At 37.1% G+C, this 23,355-nt stretch overlaps 1 protein-coding gene across 5 annotated transcripts in view; it reads right to left on the reverse strand.

The window, feature by feature from the left end:
- DYNC1I1 (dynein cytoplasmic 1 intermediate chain 1) overlaps positions 1-23,355 on the reverse strand; it is a 294,747-nt gene that overhangs the window by 224,335 nt on the left and 47,057 nt on the right. For 3 of the 5 annotated variants that reach the window (XM_079152248.1, XM_079152249.1, XM_079152250.1), the window contains exon 5: positions 15,733-15,792. The exons of the other annotated variants lie outside the window; for them this stretch is intronic. In XM_079152248.1, coding sequence (XP_079008374.1) covers positions 15,733-15,792 — 60 coding nt within the window. The remainder of the gene's footprint in view (positions 1-15,732; positions 15,793-23,355) is intronic. 5 annotated transcript variants of the gene reach the window in all.

Raw genomic sequence — 23,355 nt, forward strand, 5'->3', positions numbered from 1 at the left:
GTCTCCATTCCCTTTTCTGTTTCTGGTTCAATTGAGATTTTGTCTGTCTACCCACAATGGCTTTGCAAGCTGCTTACAAAGTTTCATTACCTGAGGAAGAGGAAGCTTCACACGTGACTTAAACATGGTGTATGGATATCCACCAAAGCTGGAGAAAGTTCTTAAGCAGACTTCCAAATACCGAGAAAAGGATTCTCTCCTCTTATTAACAGCATGAACAACATGTCCATCACCTCTGGAATTCCAATACATGTACACCATGTGGCTCTTCTCCCATTTCAAAGGTGAAAGAAATTTGAAGGAAGAGCTTATTGATATTTAAAAATATTATTAAGATTCAAATATTCTTTTCAGTACAATGGGCAAAGCACAGAGGTGTTTGCAAAAGTGGGACACCCCAGTTTTGTCCCTACTTTTTGAAATGACCTTTATTCCTTTCAAAGAACTTGACTTTCCAAAGCCACACATCTGCATCCTAAAATACGAGAAGAGGCATTGTTTCATACCAACACATGGTGGGCTAGCGAAAACCCACCAGATTTCAAAGAAACCACTACCTAGTGCCTTTATAAATAAAGGTGAAGATTTTAAGTGGGGAAATACTTTGACATGTCAAGAATTTGGATGGGGAGATAGTTGGCTATGGAAGATAAAAGGAAGCAGAGCTCTTTGGTCAGAGACTTAAGAACAAGCCTGACTTAATTTTCTTTTACTGAAATAAAATTCACCTACTATGACACTCTCCTCTTTAAAGTATATACTTTAAGGCAAGTATGGGAGATGGGAGGATCACAAATTGAAGGCAGCCTGAACAACTTAGCAAGACCCTGTCTCAAAGTAAGAAATTAAAAGGGCTAAGGATGTGGCTCAGCGGTAAAGTGCCCCTGGGTTCAATCACCCGTACCACAAAAAGATAAAGTACGCAATTTAGTGGCTTTTAGGACTTTCACAAAGTTGTACAACATCATCACTATCTAATTACACAATCCGTTTCCCCCTCGAAAGATACATTGTATCTACTGGCAGTAAATTCCATTTGCCCTTTTCCTAAATTCTGGTAACTAATGATCTATTTTCTGTCTACTATTATATAAACAAGATAATGCAATATATGGTCTTTTGTGTCTCATTTCTTTCACTTAATTTTTTTTTTTTTTAGTTTCACTGGTGTAGCATGTACCGTTTCTGCTTATTGATGAATAATATTCCACTGTATGGACATACATTATTTCTAATCAATTCATCAGTTGGTAGAAATTTGGATTGCTTCCATTTTGGATATTATGAAAAACGTTGCTATGAATATTTGTGTACAAGATTTTGTGTGGACATATGGCTTCAATTCCCTTGGGTATATGCCTAGAAGTGGAATTACTGGGTCATACAGTAATTCTATTTTTAACTTTTGAGGAATTACTAAACCATTTTCCAAAGTGGCTGCCTCATTTTACATTTCCATTAACAATGTATGAGGGTTTTAATTTCTTTCCATCTTCTTCAACCCTTACTATCATCTGTCTCTTTAAATCATAACATCCTAGTGAGTATGAGATGGCACCACATTGAAGTTTTCATTTAAATTTCTCTGATGCTTGATGTCCATTTGTCTTTCTTAGGTGCTTAATGGTCATATTCAAATTCTTTGTCCATTTCTAAACTGGGTTCTTTTTATTGTTGAGTAAGAAATTTGTAAATATTTTGGATACAGATCCTTATCAGATATGTGGCTTGTAAATATACTCTTGTTCAGAGTTGCATTCCACTTCTTGATGGGGTCTTTTCAAGTGCAAAATTTTTCAGTTTTTAATATACTCCAATTTATCTTTTTCATTGGGTGCTTATACTTTTAGTGCTTATCTAAAAGATCATTTCCTATTTCAAGTTCCCTAAGACTTATGCCTGTTTTCTCCTAAGGTTTTATAGTTGCAGCTCTTACATTTAGATCTTTCATCTATTTTGAGTTAATTTTTGTATATTGTGTGAGGTAGGGATCCAACTTCATTCTTGGCATGTGAATATCCAGCTGTCCCAAGCTTAATTTTTCTTTAATGTCCAGTGGCAAACAGTGAAATGCTGTCCTCATGAATACTAATCATCACAGATGACATTGGTTCTGAGAAGTAACTAAATTTCTGGTAGAAGGTTGGATGCAAGCCGAGGGACCTCATCAACTGAGAGCTCGGAATCCCTAAGTGTGTCCCCTAGCACTAACATGGTCATCATCAAATTCTTCCTGATTCATAAAGATACTATCTATACAATTCATTTCTGATACTTAAGGCAACAATGAATTTTATACAGCAAACTAGATGTTTATGGATTTAATATTTAAGGAACGTGAAGAAAATTACAGAGAGACTGCTGTGCTCCACAGGAGTCTCAGGGGAACATGACAGTGCTGGAGAGCTGGCTTTGACAGCTAAGGCATCAGTAAGGGGCTGCCATGAGAACTTGACAGATGCCATCAGCTAATCCTCATGGACAGGCTTATCTCTGAGTTATTATGAGTCTTCTGACCCATCATAGATATTCATAGATAAATTTATAAGACAGAACCAACCTGAAACTATTAGCATTTTTTAAATGTCAGAATTTAAGAACCTATACCAAGACATAGACAAGACAGAATTAAGTAAGTGTCCAAATTTTATGAAAGTGTGAATCACAAAAGTCCCTCAAAATTGACCTTGAATGACAATTTCAGAATTCAATAACTGGAAATTATAGTGCTGACTGGCATATTGGTGAGACCTGATGGCAGAGCCAGGAGGGTGGATCAGAAACCAGTGTGGGGCACTCAAAAAAGCTAAGAAGGGGCTGGGTTTGTAGCTCAGTGGTAGAGTGCTTGCTTAGCACGTGTGAGGCCCTGGGTTTGAACCTCAGCAACACATTAAATAAATAAATAAATAAATAAATAAATATATATATATATATATATATATATATATATATATATATTGCATCCATCTAAAACATTAAAAAAAAGCCAAGAAGTCAAAAGGGGTCATTGCAATACCAGGAAGTTGCTAAAGCAAGGAAGTCAAATAGACAAAACCAGGAACAGATGCTTTCAGAGACAGGGAATTCTTTGGCTGAATGCCACAGTAGGTAAAGGCCAAGGAACAAACCATGACTGTATTGGGCTCACACTCAATTCAGATTTTCATTCCTGCTTATTCACATATATTTCCCCAGGGCACATTGAAATACTGCCAGAGATTCTGCTAGTATTGCTGTTAAAATTCATTTGGGTAAGTTCTTCAAAGATGAGCCCTTTAGGATGAGGGGGGAGAGAGAGTGCAATTTTCTTCCTAGGAAGGTATATTTTTATGTGGGTAGGATAGTGCCCTGGACAAAGAACTACTTTGGTCAACATCATTTATCAGCAACCACAGAGAAAATTAGGAAATAGAACATAGGCTGCAAAAGGCAAACAAGAATGAAAAGTAGCAAATAAAAACAGCCAGCAGGTGGGGTTGCAAATTAGTGCAGCCACTTTGGAAAGCAGTATGGAGATTCCTCAGAAAGCTTGGAATGGAACCACCATTTGACCCAGCTATTCCACTCCTTGGCCTATACCCAAAGGACTTAAAATCAGCATACTACAGAGATACAGCCACGTCAATGTTCATAGCTGCTCAATTCACAATATCCAGTTTGTGGAACCAACCTAGATGCCCTTCAATTGATGAATGGATAAAGAAACTGTGGTGTGTGTGTATATATATATATATAATGGATAAAGAATCCATATATACAATGGATAAAGAAAGCCATAAAGAATGATAAAATGATGGCATTTGCAGGCAAATGGATGAAATTATAGAATATCATGCTAAGTGAGATAAGCCAATCTCAAAAAAATCAAAGGACGAATGATCTCACTCATAAGCAGATGATGACACATAATGGGGGGTGGGAGGGGTTAGTGTTAGGGTTAGGGTTAGGGTTAGGGTTAGGGAGGGGGGGCAAGAATGGAGGAAGGAAGGACTGTATAGAGGGAAAAGAGGGGTGGGAGGGGTGGGAGGGGAGAAAAAAAACAGAATGAATCAAACAACATTACCCTATATAAATTTATGATTACACAAATGGTATGCTTTTACTCCATGTACAGAGAAACAACATGTATCCCATTTGTTTACAATAAAAAAAGAAGAAAGCAATTCCATTCAAATGGCATAAAAAATAATAAAATATTTAGGAATAAATTTAAAAAAAAAAAGCCAGCAGAAGCAGGTCACATAAGAACTGGAACAAGAGAGTGTAATGGGCAGATGACTGTCTGGGTAAGGGAGGAAGGTTTCATTGTGAATAGAGGGCCTGGTGTGGCTCTTGAAGGAGAAGCAGAACTCAGTGAAGTGGGAAGGAATGGGGACAGTGTCCTAGGGAGTTGGCCTTGGATATACAAAATCTGATAACTGAATTCATATTTGCTGCCCCAGAATCCTTCAGAATAGAAGTTTTGAGTTGGGGACCATGGGAAATAAATTTAGAGAGGGGTTTGAAGGCCAGATTATTGGAGGTCTTCAAATACCAACCAGGCTAAAGAATGCGAACTTTATATAGACAATGAGGAGTTATGGAAAGTTACTAAGTAAGAAAGTGACAGCTGTAAAGCTGCGTTTAAAACATATTATTATGGCGTATACATAAAAAATAACACCTAAATTCCTCTTGACAAAGACATTAGGTATGGGAAGTGATTGGACCTTAGAAGCTAAGTGGAGAGAGAAAGGGAATACAGAAAGAATCCACAAGCAGAGGGGGATGGGAAGGTAGATTCAGAAACCAAACAGAGAAAGTAGGCAAAGAATCAGTTCAAAGGGAGCAGCCAGAAAAACAATGACTGAGTTTGTAGTCAGTGGTCTAACTAAGCATGGAAACTTGGTCCAGAGGGACAGCAAGTCACCGGAAAGAGAAAGGAAAGGCTACATTGTGGAGACTCTTGAAAATATTAAGGGTAGACTTCAGCAGTTAACTTGATATGGAGGGTAAAAGAAAAGAAATGGGTTACAGAAGATTTGAAGGCTTCATGCTTCATAAGAAGAAAAACAAGTGGCATGGCTGGAGGACAGGGGAATCTAGAGAGATCTGCTTTGGGGTAGAAATAGTAATGGATGAATCTGTGGCAGCGTGTTCCAATTGTAAGGCCAACACTCAGAGGAGAAGACAAAACTAAAGATGGCCCGGCCCTTGGGAGCCTCCTGATGAGAACCACAGGACAAAGTGCTGCATCCATAGAGAAAGAAGCTAAGGGCACAGATGCTCATGTAACATGAAAGAGATTTTAAAACTGCAAAGAGTCAATTTGTTTCCCAAATGTGCTCTAGTGCAATTCGATGTCAAACTGACATCTCCACGAAAGAGATTTGGAGTTGGGACTGGTACACCACAGGGAGAAAAGGTAAGGACAGGGCATGCCACCAAGGAAGAAGCTAGCTTTGTGGTTCCCTCGTCACACACATGCTGATTTATCATCTGGGTTCAGAGTGGGTCTTACCTTCCAAATACTAAGAAGTGGCTTGGCAGCTGGTCTTTTCTAATTACCTCAAGAAAGATGAGTTTCCATTCTTCTATACTCACATGTAAATATCATTTTAGGAAGTACTTACTTAATTTTCATGAAATTTGCTTCAGAGATATTGACTTGGAAGTTAAAGCATTTTTCCGACACAGAAGCAAATGGCAATTCTGGCTCAATCAACAGGCACAGTCAAGAGGTTTGCTTTGAATTTCATAACATAAGTAAATCTTGCAAAATTTCTGGGTTTGAAGGAAGAGTCAAAATAATAATGCTTATAAAGGAACTTGGCAACATCACTGGAGTTTCTGCTAGTAAATGCCTACTTTACAAGGAAATTGAAAGTTCAGAATAATAAGGACAGATGGTACATAGGTGTGTTTTTTTCCAATATCATACAAATGACAGTATGATATAAAATACTTTTTAGGAGTAACCATTATTTCATTGATATTTTTTGAGCAAGCTTCCATACAATTTTTAGTATAAAGCTACAACATTACAGAATTTTCTATCACTGAGTACCACAGTGAAAACACACCTCTTTACCAACTGGTCTTTATTTTCTGAAATTGAATGAAAATGAAGCATTGTCTTTTAAAGAATCTAATCCCGTTGTTAGTATAGAACAGAAAATATCTCATAATAGCTTACTCAAGATTTTTGAGAGCACATGGCAAAAGCTGGCAAATAGGAGCATCTCAAGAAATGTTTGGGGACAAATAAATGATTACTGTAAGATGTGAGCAAAGAGCTTCCCCCCTCTCTCATCATGGAATTTTGACTGGATCTGTTAAAACCAAATTCTTAAAGACTTTCATGAGTCAGAATCCACTTACATTTATAGATTCCAAAATACATTTACTATCACATCTTGATAGACATACACACATTACGAGATGCTGATCCATATTTCCATTTTTGTGAAAAGCATGACTGAATGTTATAGAAGAGGCAGAGGTTGCTCAAGAGTGCTACCCACATCGCACAACTCTCCAGAAAATTCTTTCAAGGCATTGTTCTGTGGGAAATCTTGAAAGCGAATTCAAACTAGAGATCTAAACAAGACAAATAAGAATATTTGATAGGGGTAATGATGTGCTTGGTGCTAGAGACTTTTCCCAGCTTGTCTGAGGCCCTGAGTTCAATCCCCAGCACCACCAGCACAACAACAAAAAACAAAAGAAAATTTGATAAAACTTAATAATCCCCCCCAAAAAAATCTTTGTCAAAGACTCTTGAGGTTATTACAGTTCTCTTAGGCAAATGGAAACAACTTTGATGTGAAAAGTCCTTTAGAGTGGTCCAGTGAGACTTTCTCTAATACCCACCACCATCTTGAAGATCATATGGCTTCTGTCGTACCTTTCAGAACTGGTTTTACATCTATTTTTGACAGAGTGACAAATTTCACTGGAGGAGTTTGGGATGCTGTGGGAGTAATACTCATCCTGTCTTTTAGCCAAGAATGCAGAGTAAAAGTTGAGAGAAGAGGTGACCACCCAGGAATAGTGTCTCTTCAAGACTGAAAGAAATTCTCACTTCCTCCTTCAGGGGAGGAGCTGCCAGATCCTTGTCACAGTTTCAGTTTTCCCTCATTCTCTCTCTGTTTCTAAATATTCAATCAACCATGTCAAGAGCTTAATATACTAACATATATAGAAAATATAATCATGAGGCTTCGATGAAATCAGAAGTCACTAAATATTCTATAATATTGTTCAACAATTTGGAGTGGCAAGCCACAGAAAGCCCTCATTGCTCATTGGTGTCCAGTTATAATTGGGAATCCTCTCCTCCCTCCAATCCCACCTCACTTAGGCAGACCAGACCCATCTTCCTGAAGACTAGAGATCTTGTTCTTTCTATGATATTTTAACTTGCTTTTTTTTTAAATTTTGCCTTATTTTTCCCTTCCAGCATTTTAAATTCACTTAACCTTTTATAATAGCCTAAGAAAGCAAAGCATTTTTAGTCCTTTGTTAGTATTTACCTGGTAGCTGAGTTTCACTTATTTTCTCATTTTATTTGTGACTTTTTGAAGTTATATTTTAAAAGGTCTTATCTCCTATATTTCTCTCTGCTACTATTTGCTTTGTTGATATATAAACATATAACATATCATATAAATATGGAATCAAGTGATAAACCATTTGTGTCCCAAGATGGAGCAATGGGCACCAGATTAACCTTTACAACTGAAATAATTAAAAAATAAACAGCAGTTTGAGTAAAAGAACAGTTTACAAGATACAAGAGGCCAAGAAATGAAGGATAGGGATACATGAGAGAGGGGGAAACAAGCAGGATGAACCCTACAACTGTCCCTGATTTTTTTTTCTGCATTGAGAGAATTTCCAGGCCATGGTACAGGGAAAGAACCCAGGTGAAATCCAGCAGAATTCCTAAATTGAAAAGAAAAGGTTGAGCTGGATCAGGTAGTTAGAATTCACAGGACAGAACAGCAGAGAAAGAAACTCCACAAAATGAAAATTCTGACCTGCAGAGGATTACCCTTGAGTGTTTAGCTCATTATCAATCAGTGCATATATGTGAGAAATTACCTCAGACCAAGGGAAGGATTATCTAGAATTATAGGTAACAGTTCTGGGCATTCATACAGGAATAGGAACATTGACTGGTATTTCCATCAAAGTGAAAAACCTCAAGATTTATGGGGAATTATTTACAACACACCTAAGAGTCGTGCCTCCGTTTTAGGGATTCATTGGCTTTGCTAGAGTGCTAGCTTTAAAAAAAGAAAACATGAAATCAAGACTAAAAGGCTGAAACTATTTTCAAGTAAATTAATTAATTATAATTAATTATATCTGAGAAGAAATTTCAAGAGATTTGTAGGCATTAAAATATATCCAACACCTAAAAAAGTTGTAATCACAAAGTTTGATATCGACAAAGAGTTTCCAGAAAGTTTATGTGGGAGAACATCAGAAAGACGGCAAAATAGGAGGCTCAGAACGTTCCCTCCACCCACAGAAGCACCAAAGAGATACATCAATCAATTCTCCCTGAGAAAAATCCAGAACCAGTTGAGATTCTCTTGTACACTGGACAAATGAGAACATTTCCACTTTAAAATCAGTAAGAAAAGCTGAAATGTACTCTCACCATAAACTCCATCCTGGCACCGTGCCATTCGATCAGAGGGCATCCCTTACCACTCAATTTCTCCCTGAGGACTGAAGGTGTTTGGATCATTCACCTAGTGCCCCAATTTTTACAGTTGCTACTAAAGGGACTGATTCCTAATGTGCCTATATCTGGAAGTTGATGGAACCCAGGACCCACTAGTTCCCTGGGGCTGCAGAGAAAGAAGGGGGAGCTGTAAATAGATACTTAAACTCTTTTCATGTCTTTTACCCGCTACAGCAGCACAAAGCATAAGGGCAATATAGACCAGCTCTACCCAGAAAGGTTCAGATTGTACATCAAGATCTTTGACTTTTCCAGCTGCTATCTGAGGGTCTGAACCCTAACTAGACTACATGTGGAAGCCAACAAGGCAGGCAATCGGTGGTCCCCTGGGAGTGTGAACGTGCTCCAACACCCAGCTTTACTGTGGACAAAAGTAAAGTTTCTTCCTAGAGGGAGCTGGACTATGCAACATGTGTCACTTTTCCAGCTGGTGTCTGAAGGTGTGTCTACTATCTCACCTGTTCTGGAAGCTGATAAACTCAGTGTTCATTAGTCACCTAAGGTCTCCAGAGAACAAAGCTGTGGCTCTGACTGGCTCTGCAGGCTTTTCCCATGACTCCCCCTGCCAACAGGCTTTAACAATGAAGTCCAGCCCCCAGTCTCTCCTGGAAGGAGTTACACTGCACTTCTAGTTATCTCAACTTTTTAAGTTTCTACCCAAGGATTTGACTTCTAATTCACCAGTCTCCTGGAGCTGACAGGTAAGGCAAGTACTAATCCCCAGGAGTTTGAATGAGTGTGTTGATACTTCCAATGGCTCCTCCCAGCAGCTTACTCCAGTCATAAAAGTTAACCTCTAGCTTCTCCCTAGAAGGAACTGGATAAGTCATCTAGACCCCAACTATTTTAGTTAACATCCCAAGGATTGACTCTAACTTGCCTATATCTGAAAGCTGATGGGGACTGGCATTTGGTAGACTCCTGGAGGAGACAAAAATGATTTGAAAGAGCATGCATCTGAACAAACATAAATACCCTCCTTGGCTCACTAAAGAGCAAGTGGGTGATAAACTTCAGTTTCCTACTTCTTCCTAAGGAGAGAAGAAAATTGGACCACATATAGCATCTCAATTTTCCCAGCTGCTACTTGCAGGACTGGCTCTTCTCTTATCTCTCTCAGGATACTCATGAAACTTAGGATATTCTGGATTTCTAGGAGCCACTAAGAAAAAAAGATGACAATTTATTTATTATTTATTTATTTTTTAAGAATGACAATTTATATGAACAAAAAGATTTAAGAAACATCCAGAATCTCTGGCTAGGTGTTTAGTGAGGATCACCTCCTATCCAAGACCACTCTGTAAAGATAAGGAGAGGCGGCTATTTTATTTGTGCAGAAACTAACACAGAGAGTTAAGAAATGAGAAAACAGGGAAATATGTTCCAAATAAAAGAAGAATTTAAATCTTTAAAATGCAACCCTAATGAAATGGAGACCTGTGATTTGCCCCATGGAGTATTGAGAATTTTCAATCAAAGATGCTTACCAAAGTCAGGAGAGTAATGTATGAACAAAGTGAAAAATCTCAACAAGATTTTCAAGAGGTTGAAAATTTTAAAAAGTGCCAAAGAGAAATAAAAGAGCAGAAGGATATAACATCTGAACTGAAAAATTCACTAGAGTAGTTCAACAGCAGGTTTGATCAAGCAGAAGAAAGCATTGGTAAACTCAAAGACGGTTCAATGGAAATCATTCAGTGAAAGGAGCAAAGATAAAATTTAAAACATGAAAAAGAGAAAAAGATAGTTAAAAGGAATTATGGGATAATATCAGTGAAACAATACATGCATTTTTCCCCCCCCGGTACTGGGAAACTTTGAACCAGGGGCACTTTACCAGTGAGCTATATCTCTAGCCCTTTTTATTTTTCAATTTTGAGATAGGGTCTCACTGAATTGCTAAATCATTCCCAAATCCAGGAAAGGAAACAGATATTCAGAAATGGAAAACCCAGAAAACACCAAATGAGATAAATCCAGAGGTCCATAAATACATATTATAATCAAATTGTCAAAGCTAAAAACAAGAGAAATCTATAAGAATGTCCATAAGACTATAAGTAGGTTTTTCAGCATTATCCAAATAGACCATAAGGAGTACTATAAAGATTGCTGACCAAGAATACTATACCTGGAAAATCTGTTTTTCAAAATTTGAGAGAGAAAAAATTTCTCAGAAAAAGGAACACCACTGAAGTTTGCTGCCATTAGATCTGACTTATAAGAAATGATAACGGGAGTTCGAGATGTAATGAAAGAATGGCAAACAGAAGGGGTGGGTATGAAAAACGGTGGAATGAGACAGACATCATTACCCTACGTACATGTATGACTACACAAATGTCATGAATCTACATAGTGCACAACCATAGAAAAGAAATGATGTACCCCATTCGTATACAATGAATCAAAATGCAGTCTGTAAAAAATAAATAAATAATTAAATAATTTAAAAAAAAAGAATGGCAAATAGCAACCAAAGAGCAAAAGAAAGCATGAAATTAACTGTTACAAAACAAAAATACATGAACAAAAATAAAACTCTATTTAACTATTATGGTGGTGGGTAAATAGCTTTTAATTCAGGTATAAAACTAAAAAGACAAAACCATTACAAATAAGTAAAACTAAATTATGTTAATAGACACACAGTATAAATGTGAATCATGATATCACAGCATATCATGTGGGTGGGATAAGAGAGAGAAAAGTGTAGAGAGCTTTTACTTGTAAGAGAAACTGCTGTCTGCTTAATACAGAATGTTATAAGGTATTTTACATGAGCCACACCTGAACAACAGAAAATACTCATGGAAGTTAAACAAAAGAAAAAGAAAAAGGCAACAAAGTCTATTGATATAAACAACAAAACTCAAGACAGCAAGAAAGAAAAACAGAGACAATGGAACTATAAGACAAGTAGAAAACAGTTGACAAACTGAGAATAGTAAACCCTTTCCTTACATAAACACTTACTTGTAAATGGATTAAAATCAACACCCAAGAGATGCAAAATGACTGAATAATTTTTTTAAAAAGCAAGATTCAAATACATGGTGTCTATAAGAAACTTACTTTGGGACACATGTAGGCTTAAAGTGAAGAGATGGTAAAAGATACTCAAGCAACTGGTAACCAAGTAAGACAAGAAAGGCTATACCTGTATCAGACAAATAGACTTGACATTTAAAAAATTCTCTAGAGACAAGAGGTCATCCTACAAGGATAAAAGTGTCAATCCAACAGGATGATAAAACAATTGTAAATATATATGCTCACCACCAGAGTACCTATATAAAGCAAATATGGACAAATCTGAATAGATAAATTAATAGGAATGTAGTAACAGGAAACTTTAATATCTCACTTTCAATAATAGAACATCCCGTTAGGAAATCATTAAAGAAACAGTGGACTTGAACAACAGTATACATCAAATAGACCTAGCAAACACACAGAACAACCAACAGCAGAATACATGTTCTTCCAATTGCACATGAAATATTCTTCAGAATAGATTGTTATGCCACAAAACAAGTCTCAGCAAATTTATGATCAAAAATCATAGCAGTGTATCTTAGGACCACAATGAAATAAAACTAGAAATAAATAATGGAAGACAAAGAAATTCACAAGAACATGGAAATTAAACTACATACTCTTAAACAACCATTGGGTCAAAGAAAAATGCAAACAGAAGATTAAAAACTCTCTTAAGTTCATATCAGATACAGGATAAAGAATTATTTCCTAAACATATGAACACTCAAAACTCAATAATAAGACAATAAGTCATTTAATTAAAAATAATATATAAGGTAAAAGATTTATGCAGACATTTCATTAGAAAAGCTATTCAGGTTGAAAATAAGCACATAAAGAGATATTCGACACCATTAGTTATTAGGGAAATGCAAACTAAAACCACAATAATAAACACTATGCTCTTTTAGTAATTGTTTTAGTCAATATTTTTTGCTGCTGTGGCCAAAAGACTTGAAGAGTACAATTTTAGAGAAGGAAAAGTTTATTGGGGACAAATGGTTTCAGAAGTCTCAAGTCCACACAAGGCCAACTCCATTGCTCCGTGCCCAAGGTGAGCGCAACAGTCATGGCAAAAAGGTGTAGCACAGGAAAGCAGTTCAGGATACAACCAGGAAGCAGAGAGAGCTCCTCTCACCAGATAAAATATAAACGCAAAAGCATGTCCCCAGTGACCTACCTCCTCCAGCTACACCCTACCTGCCTGTAGTTACAACCCAGTTAATCCATGCAAGCGCATCAATGCACTGATTACGTCAACTCTCCTAACCCAATCATTTCACCTCCACACTTTCTTGCACTGTCTCACACATGGCTTTGGGGGGACATATTATATCCAAACCATAACACAATAATGGTTTAAAAATGAATATTTTTTTAAAAGTCCAAACCAAGTGTTTTCAAGAAGGCAGAGGAATTAAGGTTCTCAGACACCACAAGTAGAATGTGTCATTGAAAAACAATTTTTAAAATAGTTGGGAAAATTCTTTTATAGTTAAATGTACATCCACCACATGATTTAATTGTTCTACTTGGGGAACTCATCCCAAAGAAAAGAAATTATATGTCTATAAAAAGATTTGTACATGAATGTTCATAGTGGTTTTATTTGTTATAGGCAAAAATTCTAAATAACCTAAATGTACATCACAAAGTTAACAGATAAATTGTGATATATACATACAGTGAAGTATTACTTAGCAATAAAAAAGAATGCACTATTGATAAAATAATTATTCTGAATGAAAGAAGACCATCAAAATAGTCCCTGCTACATGATTAAATTTACATTAAGATTCTAGGAAATGTAAATTCATACAAGTGACAGCAGATCAGTGGTCTGGGGGATTGGGAAGCATGGGAAAAATAGGTGTCCTACAAAAGAGCGAGAGGAAACTTATGGAGGTGATGAATATGTTTACCCTCTTGATCATGGTGAGAATTTCATGGATCTATAGACATGTTAAAACATCAATTTGATTAGTTTAAATATTTGTAGTTTATCTTGTGCAAAGTATACTTTGATACAGCTGTTAAATCAAGAGACAGCACAATCTATGGACAGCAGTCAATCAATGCCAGGGCTTAAAGAGGGAAAACATAACTGTCTATAGAAAAACCTCATTGCCCTGCACATAAGAACTATCAAAAATGGAAATTTTCATGGAAGCAATCCTTGAAATTGCAACATGGCTAAAATAATTGTCTCTTATAATCTCTGAACACTCCTTCCAAACCCTTTAAGATAAACCACTCTCAATGAGCAGAATATCTCATGTCTCTTTGTCTTACTTTGACTGAGTCCATTCTGAAGTGAACTGTGGCAGGCAAGGTGGTAGCCACAGCTATTCCTTCTCCTAGAATAAGTCTTAAGTTTTAGTCTGCAAAACCAAAAGTGAGATTTTGCTTGGAAAACAGATAAAAATGGGAAATTTTCTAACTGTTCCATATCACCAAGTGTAATTGAGCAGTGCTGCAATCCCTCTAGAAAGTGTTAATTTAAGTGCACAGGGTAATCTCTGCCAGTCCCTTCCTTCTATTACTTATTAAACATGGTGATATATTGAAGAATGTATTCTGAGGTTTTCTTGAACATAACTTACTATATATGCATTTTTTCTCTTTTTAACTTAAACCATACATAATTTTAAATATCCCAAGTTGAAATGTAACATACAATGAACTATAAAACTAATGAGCCAAAAGTTTAGTAATTTTAAAAAAAGACCAGTGAGCCAGTTAACTAAAGTGTTAGGTAGAATATTTCCTTGATCTAGCATTGTTGTGAGTCAAGAAAGAACTTTTGCATATAAAAAGGGATACAGGCAGCTGGCATTAAACCTAACATGCTGGTGGTTCTTGGCTTCCTTTTACATTTACAATAGGCACTAAAAGTGATAAAAACCCAGAAATACATACCTAGGAATCTCAGGAATTCAAAACAAACAAACAAACAATGAATGCCCACTTGGAGACATATTGCTTTATATTTTAAAAGAAAAAAGATAGTTTCATAAAAAACTATAATAAGATTTGCTATTCACATATTGGAGGTATCTAGTTGTGTGCTGGTAAATTCTTAATAATTAGCTTTGGAGAAAGGAGCAAGCCCTGGTTTATAGCATTCATCAATTTCTGTATTGTAAATACTCTACCATGGCCACTTTGAGATGGTTTAATCAAGTGTGAAGTCAGAAGGCATAACCTATTCTGAGCTTGACAATGAGCTGGTTTCAGCACCCACTGGGAGTAGTTTTATGTGTGACTATAGATACTTCTAATCTCAGAAATAAACCAAACTTCTAGGATATACCAGTGCACTTTGTTTTGGGGGATGAATTTTCAACTCTGAAGCTATCTTTTAACCTATGACAATACATTTCTATCTGAAAACATTATCATTAGAAGTCATTACCCAGTATCAAGTATTTGAGATACAAGACTGAGCTATTAAACAAACTTGCTTTTATTCCACGAGAATTTACCCATTCGAAATTTAATTCAAATAAGACCTTATTGTGAATTTTCCAAAGAATGAAAAGGAAAGGAAACAAACAAGACAACATTTTGATATCAATCTTCACAAAATTAAAATTTGTCAACTTGTTGATAAAGGGGGAGCGTGGTTAAGGCATAGTCACACGTATCTCCCATCACAGAACTTGAGTGCCCCACCTTTAAGTGGAGGTGCTCATATTTTGATTTTGGGGCAGTGTTGTCTTGCAACACTGGGGTAAACAGGGGAGATCAAAAGTCATCTTTTTGTGGTGTTTTCCACAAAGAGAGACTTTCTTCAAAGCTTTATAAGGAAAACTAACAGAAGGAAATAAACTTATTCAACTGGAAGTTCAACAAAAGGGGAGAAAAACAAGAGCAACAACAGCTCCAGCATTTCAACACAACTGTAGCAAAGAAATAATAAAAGGAGTAACAAAAGAGCAGACATATACCCAAGTTCTGAGTCTGACTGCAGCTGGAGCACTGAGGGGTCTGTATCCCACTGCAGGGTCCTAATCGTGCAGCACAAAGGAAAAAGAACACAGAGAATTAACAAAGGGAGGCAACAAACCAAACCAAACCATGTCATTCATCAAGGCAAGAGCATATACAATACACACACAGAACACGTCCCCACTCCGTCCCACTTTCCCCCCACTGATCATCCAGTGAGGAGAGAAAGCACGGAGCCATTTTTTTTTTCTTTGAACATCTATTTGATATTGGAAATACGGTTGTTTTCAGGGAAAAAAGCCCAGAGCCAAGTTTACAAACTCAGTGCACACAGCTGCCCTTGGCTTTGCTTTTGGTTTATACTGAAGCCTGAGGGACTTGAGCATCTAAACTGATGCATGTATCTCTGACATTTCAGAGCCCATTCACATCTGGGAACTTTAACCATTTTCCATGCAGACAAGAAGACTAATGCCCATGTGCCAGGAGGGGAGCATCTGGGGATGTCAGGCTGGAGGGAGCACAACCTATAGTGTCTGATGAATAACCAGCATCCTTGGGTCAGTTACTGCAAATATAATGCATTAGATTTCAAAACTCATGTGTTTTCATGGTTTCTTTTTCCCCTATACAGATTACATCAAAATGGTCACTAGCAATGTCATTTGTCTCTAAGATGCCAGAGATTCATTACATCTTACATCTTTTAAATATTTCACAAGAGATAGCACAGATCATCAGGGCATCCAATTTCCTTTGGGATTTCTCCTTCAAAATAAGAAAGGATAAATGGCTATTCTGTAACAGATTGCACATAAGGGTGCAATCTCAGGCAGGCTCTTTATTTCACTGCCCAGAATCAGTTACAGGTGAACCAGGCATGAGGTTGTCTGGGAGGCTACAGATGGACAGCCCGCCTTTGGAGTCAGGCATGGGTGATTCACACTTGGCCTCCATCACTTACCGGCTGCATGACATTGGCATGCTGTTCAATTTCTCAGCAACAGTATCCTTTTGCTTACTCAAAGTGTAGTCCACATATCAGTAGCATTAGCATCTCTGGGAGCTTGTTGGAAATGTAGACATTCAGGTCCCCTCCCCCAAATTACTGATCTCATACTAGAGTTTAACAAGGTCCCCAGGTAATCCATGGCACTTTGAAATTTGAGAAGCCCTCCATGCTCAGTTCCCTTGTCTTTGACTTTGGCTTAGAAGATCATTTATTATCTGCCTGCAGCTATCATCCAAACTTATTTCTAACTGCTCTTCTACTCACTCACTTTTTGCAAACTTCAGTGCTCTGCTTGATATTTTTCCACCAGAGGTCTACATGGCTCAGGAGTTTGCTTCTTTCATATTTTGGCTTAACGTCACCCCAGAGTTTCTTTCCGTCACCTGATCTCAAGTAGAACTTCCTTTCACTCTTCATTTCTTTCCTTTACCCTGCCTTACTTTCTTCATGGTATTCAATTTTACCTATGATGTTATTATATATAAGTTCATTTATTACCATCATTATTTGATTCTGGACTTATGCCTCATTATAGTGGGGGTGGCTACAATCCTAGATTATAGGGATCTGCCAAGAACTCTGCTGAGCTATGTGCTTATAAGATACAATATTAGCTGAATGAATGAATGACTCTTTCTCTGGTTTTCTATGGGGATAAGTGGAATTATACCTACAAAGCACACAGCAACCATTTCATAATCAGTAACCATTCTTACTACTACCATGACCACTCTATCTACTAAAAAAGTTTCTATGAGTCAACGCTCCACCTACATGACCCATATTAGTTCATCCTAAAGAGATCAGGATGCAGTTTCACAGCTTCCCTTATTAGTTATGGTTGTGCTCTTGTCTTCTTTCCAGAATGCTCTGAAAGATGATAATTGAAGCCCAGTGAGATCATGAACTGGTCACTACGCTTAAATCAGTGATTCTCAAACTTTATTGCACATACAGATACTTGGGAATATTGTTAAAATGTGGATTCAGATTTAGTAGGTCTGGGATGATCTGAGACTGCATTCTGAACAAGTTTAGAGATGCAGATGCTGCCAGTCTATGGACCATACCTTGAGTACCAAGGTCTTAGCCTAGATCAGTGGTTCTCAAACTGACCTTAAGACCTTAGTAAAATACAGAATACTGGTCCCCCAACGCCAAAAATTCTGATTCAGTAGATTTAGAGTGGAGCCTGAGAATTTGTATTTCTAGCAAGTTCCCAGGTGATATTTACAAAGCTGACAGTCAGGCTATCTTTAAAGAATGACTGGGCTAGGCCACTGCTTTCACTTGGCAGCAAACAGAAAGCATCATTGATGTTCAACTACATCAGCATCTAAATTCACAATTTGCCCAAGCTTGGGCCAAAGCCCAGGCCACCTCCAGACCAATTAAATCAGAATTGTCTGAGGTGGAATCCAGGTATCTATCATTCTGAAAAACCTCCAAGTGATTCTAGTGCGCAACCAAGGGTGAGGACCATGGCTCTGGATTCATTCTCTGCTTAAGGAAAAGTAGCTCTTCCTGTTCAGGAATCAATTCCTTTACTTTAGTTCAAATAGTAGAAATAATGGAATCCATTAAAATAATTCATACTTGTTATTCATATACTTCTGGGGATTAAATTTAAGGGCACTTCTGCTACAGACAGAAGAGCAGCCTCCGGTTCTTGACTGTGATAAGCATTTCCCTCTAAAGGGTGAAATCAGGTCCTGGGCCTTCAGTATGCCTTAAAGTTTCAGATGGGATGACCTTTCTAGACCTTTTTCCACTTCTCCCAGGCAGGTGAAGACAGTGACTCCCAGGCAGTTTGACTGTTGTTCTGTTAGTTAATGACACATCACCTGAACTCAGTCCCCTGAAGCAAAAACAGTGATTCCATCAGAATCTCCCACTTTAGAAGTCTGAGGATTAGTAGTCTAGTGTTTGCATTTTCAACCAGAACAACAAAGGTGATATACGTAACTGACTCTGTGACAGCCGCATGCCATCTCATCATACATATATGATCTAATCAAAGAAATCATAGTTATTGATGGTAACAAGCTTTGGATAAAGAATAAAGCCAAGGATACAATGAAGTACATTAGTTTCATTCCTTTTCCATTATCTGTGGGGTGGTTAGGAACACACAGAACACACATTTTTGTTTTTTTAAAGGAACTTAAAGCCAATACATTAAATGAGCAAAGGTTGGTTTTGGTTTACAAAGACAGTCTAGGAGTATGTACGACATGCTCACTAAATCCCTTCTGTGCAGATTTGTAGAAAAGCTTCCCTGCAGATGGCAGCCTCTTAGAGGAAGCCACATCTGGGACAAGGAGCAGGAAGTTTGTGTTCCAGGTTTGGCTCTATGGTGTCCTCAGGCAAGTCTCCTCTGCCCTCAGTAAAATAAGGAAGCAGGTCTGAAAGCTTTTATGGCTCTTCTCTGATATTTTAAAATATAAGATGATTATTAAACTGTCTTTTTGCTTTCTTTTCCCAGTTGGAATAATTCTATTTAGCCATTTGACATAAATTTTACTTCCCAGACATTTTTTCATCAAGTAATCAAATCACTGAAAATATAACAATGGTTTTTCCTACAGTTTCTTGGGTGAATTTAAAATCTCACCAGGTAACTTATTTATAAAATAAAATAAGTAGTGAAATTGTAAGTAAATATCACAGATTCTTTTCTTACATAAATCACTCTGTTTACTATAATAATTAGTTCTATTTTTTAGTCATTTCTGGAATGGCCCAATTTATGCATTCAGAGAAGAGATTATTTTTCATAAGGAGATTCGTTTACTTATTTGAGAAACATCTATTAAGGACTTTAGATATAAAACCTGATAGAAAATTAAAAGAATTCTCAGGGAACCTACAGCTCTTATGGGGAGATGAAACATATATAAATGGTTTAGGAGAACAAGGTAGGAAGCAAAATATGACATCAAGTGGCACCACAGATATACTGAGGGACTTGCACTTAAGAATTTGTCTTTTTAAGTAAAGGAAATGAGACATAAATGTTTATGCCTAAGGATAAACCATTAATACACACCAGGAAGGGGTAGTTTTCATCACTGGCATAGTTTAAAATTTCAATAAATATTAGCTGAAAAAAGAATGCCATAAAAAGATTAAAAATAATGATAATTATAAGTTGTTCTTGCTGAGTTTCCTCTGTACCAGGAAGCCAAGCCTCAGGCTACACTTTCACTGTCCTCAGGATGTCACAGCCAGAAGACACACTTTCTCTGATATATTTGGAGAATCCATCTTACCCAAATCTTGAAGGATGGAGTAGGATTTACATACTAAGTTCATTTCATCAGTGCCTACTTTATTGGACTTAGGTGACTGAGTTAGTCTGCTGTCTCACAAGACTGTGTTATACATTAGGTGCCAATTTACCAATTTATTATGAGAACAATAAGTTCCAGTCAAGTCAATCATACATGCCTGACAAAGTCTTCTCTCCTTGAAGACTAGCTTCCTAGGGAGCCAGATGATCACGGATGTCTTTGAATATAGAAAGGTGAAGCTGAATGTGGCTTCCACCTGCTTTCTCTCCACCAGGTTCTTATCATTTACTAAGACTACACAGACCCTCACTGTTGCCACATCTCCTTCTTCTCTAATTCCTGGAATGACCAACCCAGCCCTTTCTGATTGATACGTTCTCTCTCTTTTTTCTTAACTAAATCAGATTTCTTCCAGTATTCCTGAATGGGAAAACATTTTGATTTTGTTAACTTATTTTTATGAGGTTTTTTTTTTCTTCTTTTGATCAATTTCAGCTGACTTCTCAGCTAAACTCTCTGGGGTCTAACAGAGGAACTCTGATTTCTTTCATAAGGGACCTGCTGTTTGCACAGATGCTGAATAATGCAGGAATTTCTTACCTACTCTGGACTAAGGGGCATTGTTATGGCTCTGTAGTCCCACATTTGGATTGGCAATTATGGACATACCAATGACAATCACATTTACTAACTTTGTTTCAAAATACTAGGCACGGAGTGTTCCCACACCATGGAAAATGATCACTAATTTGACCCTAAACATGCTGAATAATGTATTCTCTGGCATCTTATCCAAAAGGGCCTCCTGTGTAACATTTTATAATTTGAGGGGCAATTTTTGTTTTAATAGTTCTTTTTTAAAAAGAATAGAAAAGGATCAAAATTCTTCAAGACAGCAGTGATCTCGTAAGAGATGAACAAAACTTCATATTTTCAACCTCTTACCAATTCAGCACTATCCAACTACTTATAAAATTTCCCCTTCAATGGTCCAATTTTATTTTCTCAGTTCCAATTTATTGGTTAGAGAGAGGTTAAAATTTAAAACAAAACAGGACAAAAATAATAATCCTCGGCCATCTGTTGACAGCATAATTTATGAGTAAAAGACAAGCTGTGTGGGTTGTATGTATGTTGCCCTCTGCTGAGCGCTTCATTTCTTCCTGTTCAGCAGGAATTTGCTGGTTTCCATTCTTTTTTCCATTTTTATTAGACTTTAGAGTAGAAAGACTTAAAAATTTTCCCTGAAAAGTATTTTGCTCTTACTTTTTCTGAGCATTGATTAGAAAGAAAGAGATGTCCAATAAACATTTGGAAGACAGTATCTAAAAATTCTGTCATTTATAATGCTAACATTCAATGTGGTTGGGACACTCTTCTACACAGCTAGTGGCATTTAAATTAGTACAGTTTTGTGGGGGAAGCAATATGGCATTGGGTAGCAGGAACCACAATAATCGAATTATTCATGGACTGGTTTTAATCCCAGGAACTCAGGCTGCAAAAATCAAACACCATCAGCAATAACAATTACAAAATTAATGATGGTGATGATGATGATGATGATGATGATGATGATGATGATGAGTGATGAGTACAACTTTCATATCATCAAATTCCATGGGCAATTCTTGTTCCTCATGTTTCATCTCTCTATTGCTGGTCACTATTAGCTCCTTCATGGTATGTTCTTTCTTTTTGTTTCCTTGCCCCTAAAACTCTTGTTTCTTGTCCTCCTTTCCCACTATAATTATGGTGAGGTTCCTTACTCTATTCATTCCATAAAGACAGGCCTTCTCCAACAGGCTTATGTCTTCTGCCCTCACTTCTAACCCTAGGCAATTGCACAGATGGCAACATACCTTCCACAAAAAATAACTCCAGCATCCTCATTGCCATTGAGCTCCAAATTCCACTTTTTCAAATGCCTGTTGGGCATGTCCGTCTGCATACCTACGCTTCCTTATCCCATCCGCTTTCTCTTCTTACTTTCATGACCCTAGTTTAGACCTTCTCAATCCTTATCAGGCCAACAGTTCCCAAAACTAGCATTCAGATTTTGAAAACAGTATAACAATTCAAGGGCCCATAATTTATCTTAGACCTGTGATCTAGGTAACTCAGTTTTTAACAAGCTCCCAAGTGAATGCAGTGAATGGTTTTCAGGTATGGAAGCCAGGGGTATCAGTTACCTCACTAGTCCTGCTAATCTCCTAGACTCTGGTCTTCCCCTCTTCTGCCTCCTTACTATACATCTTACCTTCTGGAATGCCTTCCTCCTATCTCTGACTTTCCAAAACATATGCATTCTTTAAGGCCCAGATCAAATGCTTTTTCCAAATATATTTGTCCTAATACCATTTAGAAGCAACTTGTCTATGGCACATGAATAAGAAAAGCATGTGGCCTTCTTGTTTCACAGTTTTCTTTGCCAATCTATAACACACTAGATTTCAATGGAAGACCTACAATGAGCATTAAAAACAAATAAAAAGATGGTCTATAGGAGGTAACAAGCACTTTATAAAGCCCAGGAGTCTCAGGATCAAACCAAATATACTGGTACATCCACATTAACTTTTTGCCCTGAACCAGTAACAGGATTTCTGCCTTGTTCCTGAGAATTCCTCACCTTGTACCTCATTTCCTGTAACTGCCATTAGCTCCTGTGGAGTCATCCCCTTTCAGGCAAGCTGCCAGCATGCTTGCTTCTCTCTAGACAAGAAAACTGCCTCACTTTCAGCTGTGTCCTCATTCCTACTCTCATCTATATGCATCTCACCCAGTATTTTGCAGGACACACACACACACACTTGTGAGTCAATAAACAAACAAATATGTGTCAAGACTCTATGTAGCGTAGAAATGAATCAAAAGCACTTGTGCAATGTGAGTATACTACAGATTAATTGTAGGAGATTGGGGAATTGTATTTATGACATTATTATTCATGTCTATGAGTATGCATATTTGAAAGGTATAAGTACAAAACAATTTCTCATTAGAAAGTTTCAAATTACATTTGTCTATTTACAAGATGGAGGCTTTCTGGAAGTAAGGGTAATTACCTTTGCATTTCTCAAAGATTGAGCATAGTGTCTTTAGGCAATAACTTCTCAAGTATTTATTGAACAAAGAGATGAATGAGTGAACAAGGGAATGGTATTTATCTGTCTCTCCTATAAATAGGTGTGAAGTATGAAGGTAAATGGACTCCAAAAGAAATAGCTTTTGTTTTCTTCATTAAAAAATGAAAAAAAAAAAAAAAATTGGGGCGTGTCTGTCTGACTTCTTAACACTCACCAAATACTTAACAA

This window comes from Sciurus vulgaris (assembly GCF_902686455.1).
Source record: "Sciurus vulgaris genome assembly, chromosome: 8".
Taxonomy (NCBI): domain Eukaryota; kingdom Metazoa; phylum Chordata; class Mammalia; order Rodentia; family Sciuridae; genus Sciurus; species Sciurus vulgaris.